General features: G+C 40.7%; 1 protein-coding gene across 1 annotated transcript in view; it reads left to right on the top strand.

The window, feature by feature from the left end:
• Positions 1-11,272, top strand: part of NUB1 (negative regulator of ubiquitin like proteins 1) — a 38,614-nt gene extending 27,342 nt beyond the window's left edge. Inside the window, exons 13-16 of the mRNA XM_065398593.1 lie at positions 4,145-4,291; positions 6,920-7,021; positions 8,399-8,591; positions 10,528-11,272. Coding sequence (XP_065254665.1) covers positions 4,145-4,291; positions 6,920-7,021; positions 8,399-8,591; positions 10,528-10,691 — 606 coding nt within the window. The 3' untranslated portion in view covers positions 10,692-11,272. The remainder of the gene's footprint in view (positions 1-4,144; positions 4,292-6,919; positions 7,022-8,398; positions 8,592-10,527) is intronic.
• The last annotated feature ends 900 nt before the right edge of the window (positions 11,273-12,172 follow it).

The following is a 12,172-nucleotide window of genomic DNA, read 5'->3' as shown; positions in this document are numbered from 1 at the left end:
AGGTGGGCTGCTCCTACAACACTCTGCACCTTTATTTATGATTATTACAGCAGTTGTTGTTATTGTAGGGCACAGGTGATCTGTTGCAAACAAACCAAACAATTATAAAACCATTACCATTACAATAATTGGGTACATTGACAAACAAGATGAGGCCCAAGTTTGATGCTGCAATAGCCATCAAACAATAAAAGTCACTGAGGTCAGGACCTTCTTAAGCACACACAACAAATAAGATTTTGTAGGAGTACCACAGTTGTCATGCAAGGTTAAGCTGATTTGGTCTTAAACTAACATTTAGTTGCTAAAATGTTGCAGAATTTCCTATTTTTAACAGTTGTTTTCAAGAGGTTTCTGGGGACCTGAAAGATGGGGCCCTACAATCATTGGCCAAGGTTTTACAGGTTATGGGGGCCCAAGAACTACCCTTTAGGGCTTGTGGAAGTAGAACCAGAGCGCATAGAGGAAAGTGTGGAATTAACAATGCAAGCAAATGTAACTAACAATACAAATGTATTAATAACAAAAATTAACAACAAAATGACTATTAGAGAACCTAACAAAAAATAAACCTGATGCATTGGGGACCAAAATTTTTTTTTGGACACAAGTGATGATTGATAAATTGGATGGACATGGGGGAAGTAGAGAAAGGAAAAGACATTTGCCCTGTCTAGTGTAGTATCCCCTCTTTTTCTGGACCCAATGCTAGCACAGGACACCACTAGAGACAGACACAGAACATGCAACACAGAACACTGAACACAGACTTTGTCATGACACTATAACCATGGTATTTTATAACTCTTTAGCTGGTACCAGCTCTCCTGATGTTCTGGTTCAGAGCCTGAAAGATAGAAGCTTGGAAACAAATTAGCACAGTGCTTCCACCATGGCAGAACCTGCTTAGTCTCTGCCACAGTGTGTTTGGTACTTGGGGCTGCACAAATGCTAATTAAGTGGTGCATTTTTTGTGAGTGTAAATCCTCCCTTTCTCTCAGTAAAAGGGCGTTAACACTCCATCTAGAAAAAAAAATTCTGTTTTAAAATCTCCAGCCATTTTGCCATGGCCTGGAGATCTGAGGCAGAAGCAGGCACTGTTGTTAACTGTTTCAATGGCATTTTGGCCCTGGGAGGAGGAATTTACCCAAATATCCCAAATATCCCCCTTCCCAATCTCCAGAGGGGTCCCAAAGGTCTGCCCCCTTCTGGGGTCTCAAATGTTTCTTCTCCTGATGTTACTGCTGCTGTAAGATTTGAGAGTGCTGTTTTAACTCTCTGTACCCAACCTGTTTTCCAGTTTCTCTATCTTTTGCTTGCCTGGGCCCAATCCTGCTTTTTCCAATAAACAGTTCCTTTCCATGGGCACAAGCCTTGTTCCACTACCAATTTAGCAAGGAGGGTGGGCTTTCCAACTAGCCCCCACCCTTCCTGGTCCCATTCCTTAAACATTTTCTTCAAAATTGTGAAATTACCACAATATTACTTACAAAAAAACAAAACAAAACAAACAAACATAAACCACACTACACTGCCCAAACTCCTATATCCTTCAGAGTTTGGTTTAACAGAACAAGATCTGTATCTTATGTTTTTAACCCACTCTGGGCCAGAGGGAGAGACACTAAGTCTCCCTCTGTATTACTCGGTCTGCTACCACCGAGGGTTCATACACCAATTATACAAATCCTTCCCCGAATCAGAGTGAGAAACACTAAGTTCTCCTCTTTAGCTCAGTCTTGCTACGGCTGAGGGTGTATGTACCTCTATAACACAATTTAAACCTAAACTCCTATTTCCTTCAGAGTTTGGTTAATTAACTGAAAGTTTACACTCTTTTTCCTATAGTGCCAGGCTTGCTAAAGCTGGCGGTGTGCACACCACTTTTATAATAACTGTGGATTCTATGCTTGCTCCCCCTTTCGCATTCTCCACCAATAATGTTATACCAATAAAAACTAGCAGGATCTTATTAAAGGGGACAAGATAAAGATGCCACATTTATTATTAATCTGTAACTATTAGCAAATACCTTAATGCTTATACACATACACTCACTCACACACACACACACACACACACCAAAATGTTCTGCAGCTGCTGGCTAGTTACCGGTCCTGATTGTAGTTTGAGTTCGCAGCTTGGGATCGGAGCTCGTGGCAGCTAACTGGCCAGGAAAGCTGAGCACGAGGAGGAGCTGGGTCTCTGTCGGGCGCGCACCGATGCTCCTTGATATTGATAGCAGAACGTTACCCAAAGTCTCTCATCTCACCCTTCCTTTTTTATAGGCTTTTAGTTTGGATTCAAAGTCTCTAGGTCTTGCTGTGTCACACCGCCTCTGGGTTTGGTGCTTGATCACCCGTCAATTGCAGGTGTGACTGTCAGCCTGGGACCTGGCTTTGATCTTCCTTCTGTTGTTTTTTTCTTTTTAGGGTGGATGCTTCTTGCTTGAGTTAGGGCTGTTGTCTAGTTCTTCAGCCGTTGGTATTTGAACTTTATCTCATCAGAACGGGCTGGTGCTGGAGGTTGATTCTATCACCCATACATACCTCATTCACACATCTCAACTAGACTAATAAAATTACAGTATGGCTTGCAAAAATGGAGGCTGCAGCACAAGCCTTCTACAAAATGGAGTCAGCATTTTAAAATGGGTTTTGAATTACAATATTGCACAGAAGTTACAATGTTACAATGTAGGCAAAATGGCAAGTGTAATGAAAGTTACAATGTAGGCAAAATGGCAAGTGTAATGAAATGGTGAACAGAAGTTACAATGGTACAGTGAATAACTAAAAACAATTTCATTCACTTTGGTTCTACAATAGGGAATCCCAACTACATGGATTTACCTGCCAAAACTCCCATTTCAGGGTCGGCTGGTATGACACCTCAGAGGCTGCAGTTGTGGCCACAGAGTAGCTACTCACACTGCTGCACATTTTGGCTTTGGATTGGGAATGCGGGGGAGAGGAATATTTGCTTTGTAAGGGAAGGGGGAGGATGGGAATTTGGTGCAATATCTTTCTAATTTTAGACAGTTATTTAAACATTGATACAGGAGTAGTCAAGTGGAAAGGGACTGAGCTGAACTCCTTGGTTAATTTGCTAGCTCTGATACTGATTGTCCAACCTTGGGCAAGTCACTTGACTTACCTATGTACCCATCTGTAAAACTAATAAAATATCTACCTTACAGGGATCTTAATATACTTAATAAACTCAGGCCTGATCCTGAGAGAATCCAAAGCATAAAAAAAGCAAACGTCACTCTGGGATGCATTAGCAGGAGTGTTGTTAGCAAGACACAAGAAGTAATTCTTCCACTCTGCCCAGCGCTGATTAGACCTCAACTGGAGTATTGTTTCCAGTTCTGGGCACCATATTTCCTTAAAGGTGTGGACAAATTGGAGAAAGTCCAGAGAAGAGCAACAAAAATGATTAAAGGTCAAGAACACATGACCTATGAGGGAAGATTGAAAAGACTGGGTTTGTTTAATCTGGATAAGAGAAGACTGAGAGGTGACATAACAGTTTTAAAGTACTTAAAAGATTGTTACAAGGAGGAGGGAGGTAAATTGTCCTCTTTAACCTCTGAGGATAGGATAAAAAGCAAAGGACTTAAATTGCAGCAAGGGCAGTTTAGGTTGGCCATTAGGAAAAACTTACTAACTGTCAGGGTTGTTAAGCACTGGAATAAAATGCCTAGGGAGGTTCTGGAATCTCTGTTATTGGAGATTTTTAAGAGCAGGTTAGACAAACACTAATCAGGAATGGTCTAGATAATACTTAGTCCTGCCAGGGGACTGGACTAGATGACATCTCGAGGTCCCTTCCAGTCCTACCATTCTATGATTCTATGGGCACAGTATGGCTACAAAATGGTGAATTAGGATTACAAAGTTTGCTAGTGTATATACAACCTTATATAGGAGGGGGGAATGTTTCTTAAAGATCATTGAGCAGCACAAATTTGTTTTAAAAAAAAGTTTCCTTTCTCCCTGGAAGATTTGTAAAGATTAAAAAAAATGTACAGAAGAAACCATGTATGCATCTATCAAAGAAGTAATGGAGCCATCTTCTAGTCGAAAGCTGACAGTATTCTTATACAATACTTCACTTTGTAATGACCATGCTTTTATAGGAAAAGGCACAAATAAGGAGAGAGGAGAGAGCTAAGAGGAGGAGGAGATTGGACGATATAAATACCTTGAAAACTATGGGCTATTCAGAGCGAGCCGCTAAAAAAGCACTTCACCGGGCACAAGGAAACTTGGACCAAGCCTTTAAGGTAAATCACTTTCAAGAATGGTACTTTCATACAGTAGACCTTTTCCACTGGAAGCCACAGAAATACAGCTGCCAAAAATGCATGTTTTCTAGACATTTTCTTTTTTGCTTTTTCTATTATTGACTCACTATGTGATTAAACTTTCACTCTCTAAACTAGTGAATCAGGCTGTCATGCTGTCTGGAGTGGTCCATGAGCAAGAATGCCACCCTTTGAGCAGTTTGATAAGAAGCAGGGCACAAACCCCAAACTGGTTTTGAGTTCTGTATTTAGATTTCACCAACAAGTAACAAGTATGAACTCCTCAGGCACTGTACAGCCTTAACATGGAGTCACAGACAGTCCCCTTGGCCATGCTGATCTATTTTGCCACCCAGGCAAGCTTGACTTTGTGATAGATGGTCACTTTACACAAAAGATCACAAAATATTCAGGTTACTCCTAGTCCCAAAGGACCAGTCACTTACCCCAAATCAATTTGCACCTTAGATCTCACACCAGAGATAATGCTTGTAGCCATCCCTGTAACGAACTAACTAAAGGTTTATTAACTGGGGAAAAGAAATAAGAGTTACTTACAAGGTTAAAGCAGGTAAGCATACGCCCACAAATAAGATACAATCTTAAATTCAAAAGGTAATAGAAGCTTCTATAATAAACAAGCTTTTATTCCACTGGGGGTAACCCAAGCCAAGCAGCTTGGGGATCTTTTGTTTATGTTTAGGAATCTTTGCCCTCCAGAGTCCATAAAAAGACCCTAATTCCTTATGGTCACGAATTTTTATCCTCACCTCCCTAGCTTCCAAGCTGATGGGACAAGCGCTTCTGCAAGTAACCTCTTCATGAGTGGGGGGGGGGGGGAGTAATCGACAAAATATTTGTTCTACAATGGTCCTTCCTGATTGGCAGTAGATAACACGTGTAGGAATCCAGCATTTTGCATTAGTTGAAGTTTTTTTTTCCTGTTTGGTGAGTTACATAATTTCAGAACAGATATTTTACAGTTACAGAGGAAACACTTAAATAGCACCTTATAGAGTGGAATACAGATAGTATAAGTAGGATTAATACATGCAGCATCCTACAAGCATTCCATAAAGTCTAAACACATCCTATAACAATTATATCTGTTTAACTGTAGTAACCCACAGATAAGCCAGACTGGTTTCCAGCTATGCATTGGTCAGTGTTCAGTGGGGCTTGGGGCCCTGGCATGAGCTGGCACCTGGTCTGCCAGCATCACATAGGCTAATCCTTCTTTAAAACACAAATGTTTCTTTATGTATTTACCAAGATAAACACCTGTCCCAACTTCTAGACACTTTTACAAAACTTCTAGAACACAAGGGATACAAAAAATAAATTCAGCAGGCTAGTCTCATTCACATCTCAAAGATTAACCTGCTAAAAGACTAAAACGCACTCCTGCCCCCAACATACCAGCCCTCATCCAGTTCCCTTTCCAAGAAAGCCCTGAAAGCCAACAAATTATGGCTACTCTGGACCAAGGGGGAAATGAAAAACAAAGTCAAAGTCCCTTTAGATGGGTTCCAGTTTGAGTGTTGCTGTGGTAGTATTGTACTAGGAGAGGAAGTCCCAGCTAGGTAAGTCACAGCCAACATCTTAAACAACCTAAAAACTAATAGGCAGCCAGTGCAGATTCATAGAGCTTAAGACCAGAAGAGGCCAGTTTGATCATCTAATCTGATCACACTAGTGTCATGTTCTCTCTCTAAAGAAAGGATGACTAGTAGCATTTTTATTTAGACAAAGGCTAATACATATGGGTATCCTGTTTTCTACATATACATTACTATAGGGCACTAACTTTCAGTTTATGCACATTTCCATATCAGAAAGAGTAGACAAACTTGGACAGAGGTCAAACAAAATCAACAACAACAAAAAAGATTTTGGGGCAGGTCAGATTGATTTATATGGAAAGAACACAATAAAATACTGAAACTTAGGCCTGGTGTACACTGGGAGTGAGCTAAGTTGGTCTAAGTTACGCAACATCAGCTATGAAAATAGCATAGCTGAAGTCGACGTACTTAGAGCTACTTACCGCAGTGTCTTCACTGCAGTAGGTCGACTGCTGCCACTCCCGTCAACTCCGTCTACGCCTCTCACTCCGGTGGAGTACCGGAGTCAATGGGAGAGCACTCGGCGGTTGATTTATCACGTCTTCACTAGACGCAATAAATCAACCCCCGCTGGATTGATCACTCCGGAGGTAAGTGTAGACATGCCCTTAGCATATACTGCCCTTAATTTGTTTAACCAATTGTCTTTTAGTATGTGAAGGGTATAAACTAGATTCCTCTCTCATTGAAAGTAGTACAAGTGGGCAGGTACTAGGAATTCAGGCTAATGATCTGCCTAAATTTTCAACAGTGACATCTGTTAAACACTGAAACAATCTTACAAGGCAAGGGGTGAAAGACCCAAGATACAACATGAGGTATCACAAGATATGTAAGATAAATTTACTCTAGAGAACAGTATGGTGAGGTATTAACTACAGGAGCTAATGAGTCTTTTCCAGGTTCTGTAATTGTGTACACATCTTTTGAGGAATACTACAACCTTGTAACTTGTACTGATTGCTGTTTCTTTCTGCTTTAGATTCTTCTTGATGAACCTCAGTTACTCTTGCTAAATGATGATGATAATGCTGATCCTATGGCCCCACACCAGTTTCAAGTTCCTAAGGAAAGTGTTGACCAAGTAAGTTACATGTTTTTCTTAAAGATGGAGTGTAGGGTAGTTTTGTTTTTGTTTTTTAAATCAAGCCAGTTTAATTCTGAAGGCTCATTTCATCCCATTAGCTGTTTAAACATACCATGTTAGATCTTCCTTTGCAAAGCCACAATCATGTTCTACCCCCCATGCCTCCGGCACTCATCAAATCCCCACTGATCTTCACCTACCACTTGGTGCAAAGTCACGCATTCTACTGAGTAATCCTGGGTTGTGAATGCAGATTCTAGAGGTCTTGGGTTCTTCTCCTCTGATATGGCATGTTTTAAGGTGGAAGTAAAATTCTCTTTTTATGTTCTGGCTCAGGGATTGGAAATAAGACTTAAAAAAAAAAAGAAACCCTAAACATCTTGCAATATTTGGAGGGGTCAGGGAGAAAACACTTTGTAGGCAGCTGCCCTGCTCTGGTGCCATTCAGTAGTCAGTATGATGTCACCAGCTGAGCGCATGCTGGAGTATCTCCGTCAGTACATGCCAAAGAGGAGGACAGCACTTCAAAGAATCCGTAATAGAAGAAATAAACAGGCACATTCAGATTGCTGATGTGGAATACTCTAGAGCAGTGGTTCCCAAACTGGGGTTCGCGAAATGTTACAGGGGGTTCTCAGGGGAAAAAATCCCTAATGGCGGACAGCGCTGTCTCTAGGGACCCCGGGCAGCACAGGGCCAGCAGCCAGGAGCCCCTGGACTTCCAAGAGCTAAGCCGATCAAAGCAAGCATATCTATCACACTGAGGAGATTTAAACTTCAAGACTCCTTATATGAAATGGAAAGGGAGGTGGATATTTTTTGCTGTTTTTAACATTAAATAGGCAGCTAGTATTGTTTTTAAAATTATTCTAAAGAACAAGTTTAAGCTTTGTTGTAACGTGCGTTGTTTGCCAGGACTGCTCAAGACCTGAATGCTTGTGTAGGAGGAATTCTTTGAGTTGGCTTCTTAAATACCTTCCTGCTGTTTCACATCTGATACTCCTTGATGAAACATAGGAGCCTTGTCTTATAACAGGCTTATTCAAAGTGATACAAGCTCCGAAAGTGAGATCTTGGAGTTGCTGTTTTCATAATGTAATAAAAATACTGTAATGATAAATAATAGTTAATAAACAGTGTGTAATAAACATGTCATAAAAACAACTTTTATATTTCCAAGATCACTGCTTTTATCATTTATACTCAGGTAAAGGAGAAAATCCCTGGAAATATTCATTTTTAGGAGGGGGTTTGTGAGACTTGACATTTTAGTGAAAGGGGTTCACAGGTTGTTAAAGTTTGGGAACCACTGCTCTAGAATACAAACAAGTCAGTCTCTCAGACTTAGGGTTTTTTTTTTTTTTTTTGGTCTAGTTGATGTACATGGGTTTTAATCGCGAGTCAGTGGAGGAAGCTCTGAAAGTCTTTCAGGGCAACATCCAGTTAGCTGCACAAACACTTGCTCATTATGGAGGAGTTCTTCCTGCTGAGTTGCAGCTGTCAACCGAACCGACCACTCCATCAGAAGAATCCATTTCATCAAAAGATTCTCCTACAGAGTCTGCAGGTAAGACTTGTGGCATATGACAAATATGGAGGGGAAAATGATTGCTGAATATTGAATATATTGAATTATTACCTTGAATATCTCAAGAATCACTCAAGCTTTTAGTAGCATAGTGTCTACTAGATAGATGTTATTAGGAGCAGGCTTTGGGCTGTGACAGTGTGCTATCTGCCCAGCAACAATAAGGAAAATCAGAGAAAAACAGAACACTTACTAACCAGCTGAGTGAGAGAGAGAGAAATGCAGTCCATAGCTGCTAGGAATGAAATGACTGCTTTAAAACTGCAGCGCTTTAGCTCTGACATATTTAAGGGGCAGCCTTCAGAAAGGTGGGCTGGGAAAAGTTTTCCTGTAAAAGGGCCACCCTACCCTGGAGGGGAGTTAGGTAAGGACTGGGAAGATGCAGTTTGGTGTTGTGCCTTCCATGACTTCAGCACAGAGTGTTCGTGTTAGCTTGTTATATGCAAAACATCTGAAAACAAGTCACAGAAATGCTTGTGTGTTTGAATCCCAATGCTAAAGAATCTCTTGCCCCCTACACTCCACCAATAACACCAGCTTCCACCATCCATTTGTACCTTCAAAGGGGAGATGTGGAAGAACACCTTTCCCAAACTACTCCATAAAACAATTATCCTTTCCTCCTTCAAATCCTTCCTTGAGACCTTTCTTCTGTGGAGCATACAGGAAACTGCCAACTGTTAATGGCTACATGGATGGCCCATGGGACTTGCTGATGTCTAGTTACCAAGCGTTTATTTTTTGTAAAAAGTCTCAGAACAATCAGTCTGAGCCTATAGCTGGCAGTTTTAAACCTCTGGTACAACTGTAGGCTTTGTCCTCCTTCCCTCCTGTCCCTCCTTCATTGTAGTGTTTGTTACTCCCACCTGATGTGTCTTGTCCTAAATTAGATCCTAAGCTCTTCAGGGCAGAAACCATGTCATCTTATGTGTTTGTACAGCCACCTAGCACTAGGGGAGCCCCAATCCTGAAGGGGCCTTTGGGTACTACCATCATAGAAGCAATAGCATGCTATGTACTTAAAGTGAGTTATGATCAGAAGAGTGATGAAAATGGCACATCCTAATTAAGAGTACACCTCTACCCCGATATAACGCTGTCCTCGGGAGCCAAAAAATCTTACCGCGTTATAGGTGAAACCGCGTTATATCGAACTTGCTTTGATTCACTGGAGTGCGCAGCCCCGCCCCCCCGGAGCACTGCTTTACCGCATTACATCCGAATTCATGTTCTATCGGGTCGCGTTCTATCGGCGTAGAGGTGTATGTCTATGCTTAAAACACTACAGCAGCACAGTTGCAGTGCTGGAGCTGCACCACTGCAGCGCGTCAATGTAGACACTCGCTACAGTGACAGGAAAGGTTCTTTGGTTGCTGTAGGTAATCCATCTCCCCGAAAAGCGGGAGTTAGAGCAATGGAAGAATTTTTCCATGCACTGTCTATAGTGGGGGTTCGGTCAGCCTAGCTACATGTCTAGGGGTGTTAAAAATCCACACCCCGCAGAGATGTAGCTATGCAGATGTAAGTTTTCAGTGTAGAACAGCCCTAAGAGCTGCTCCTTGCTGAGGCCTATCTCAGGGAGTACCAGGACTAGAAATGTTACTAGGCCCTGTGCAAAGGAGGCGGTGAGAGCTTACATCATCTCTTCTTTTCCTCCCCTCCACCATCTCTCTAAGGTAGTCACAGTTTAACCCCAATGTATTACAATGCCACCTAATGTACAATTAAGGCTTTTCTTACTGCTTAAAAAAATTGGTGCATCTCACCCCAGACATCCTTTGATGCAAAATAATTTTAAACTAGTTCTCCAGTGAAAGGTTTATAAAATTAGTGCGGTTGGCAAAAGAGAGTTTCATGGGAAGTTGACTTTTTCAGAGAAGAGATGATTTGTTTTTTTCTTTTTGTTTTTTTGTAGGTACTTCTAGTTCATCAACAGATGAAGACATGGAAACAGATGTAGTCAATGAAATCTTAGAGGATATTCCAGAACATGAAGAAGATTATCTGGATTTAACTCTGGAAGAGGAAGAACAGGTTATTAAAGAATACTTAACCTATATGCATGAGGAACAACCCTGAAATCTCATTTCTCACAGTTCAGTTACATGAAATTACTTTGGCTACATATCACATTTTGGACTCTTGAGTTTGGATTTAGATACCTATATCCTCATGCTTATCTTTTGTCAAATGCCTTACATTCAGTTCAATTATAGATGAATTATTTAATTATCAATTAATTACAACAATGCTCAAAATCTGCTTTTTTTTTTTTTTTTGGTTTATTATAATTCATCATAATCAGCATAATGATGAAGCAGAAACAAATATTTTTCTGAAAAACATTGTTTAGTAGAGAGTTGAATATATATTTATATGGGTGTGAAATTAGCCCATTTAATTAATATAGCAAATAAAAGCATTTTACAGCATTTTGCATCATCTGTTTTAAAACAAGATCTACGTTTGTAAATCAGAAACCTAGTTAATACATTTATAGAGCTGTCAGTTTACAAAACCAATTTCCTTCTCTTTGAAGTACTGTTTTCCAAAAATCACTTACAGATCAGTTGTGTATGAACTGATGATGTCTTTTCTTGTCTCTGTTCATGTCAGATGTTGCAACAGCAACGAATACAAATAAAACGTATGGCGTACCTTGCTTTTATTGAGATTTTTTCCATACTTTATACATAAAAATATTCTTTAAAAAAAAAAGGGCAGTTGGAAGCAGCTGGGGAGGTCATGCCCCCATCCTTGCCTCAGGGTCATGGGGCTGATTTAAACACTTTTCTGTAAAAATTGGTGGGCATGACGTAGGAACACATTTTGCAATTTATAATCACACAAATTCTCAACAAAATCACCCTTGAGAGCCAAACATGACCCGTGGACCATAGATTTGACACTCCTGTCTCTATCTCAATTTTTAGATAATTTAAACAGGAGAAGGAGGAAACAAAACACCGGCCAGCTAATAAAGACAGAAATTAGGCCAAGCTCATTTCACCCGTCACTTTGGTGCCTTCAGAAATTTAGCCCAGTGTTCCTTCCTAATGCTCTTTATCTTCCTTTTGATTCTAACACTTAGCCCTCTTCTTTCTGGTGCCCCTCCAAATGCAACTGCTGAATGGAGATGTTCCATTTTTGAGATCTGTGGTGGCGCTGTAGCCCTGCTGGTCCCATGAGACTAGAGAGACCACATGGGGGAGGTAATATCTTTTACTGGCCCAACTTCTGTTGGTGAGAGAGACAAGCTTTCAGGCTTAAACAGACCTCTTCTTAAAGTCTGGGAAACTGAAGAAGAGCTCTGTGTAAACTCAAAAGTTGTCTCTCTCACCAACAGAAGTTGGGCCAGTAAAAGATATTACCTCACCTACCTTGTCTCTCCATTTTTGAGAGGCTATTTTGGAACAGAGAATGTGGTATCATATTTTCATTAACTTCATTCAATCAGTAGAGGGACTCAAAGTCCCATCCATTGTGTCAGTCCATTTAAATGGCCCTACTTCAATGAGGAAAACAGTGATTGGGAAAGGAGGGAATATGACAGCAACTTG

The sequence above is a fragment of the Emys orbicularis genome, chromosome 2, assembly GCF_028017835.1.
Source record: "Emys orbicularis isolate rEmyOrb1 chromosome 2, rEmyOrb1.hap1, whole genome shotgun sequence".
Lineage (NCBI taxonomy): Eukaryota > Metazoa > Chordata > Testudines > Emydidae > Emys > Emys orbicularis.
The sequence above is the reverse complement of the archived record's forward strand: the minus strand, read 5'-3'. Positions and strand labels throughout refer to the sequence as shown.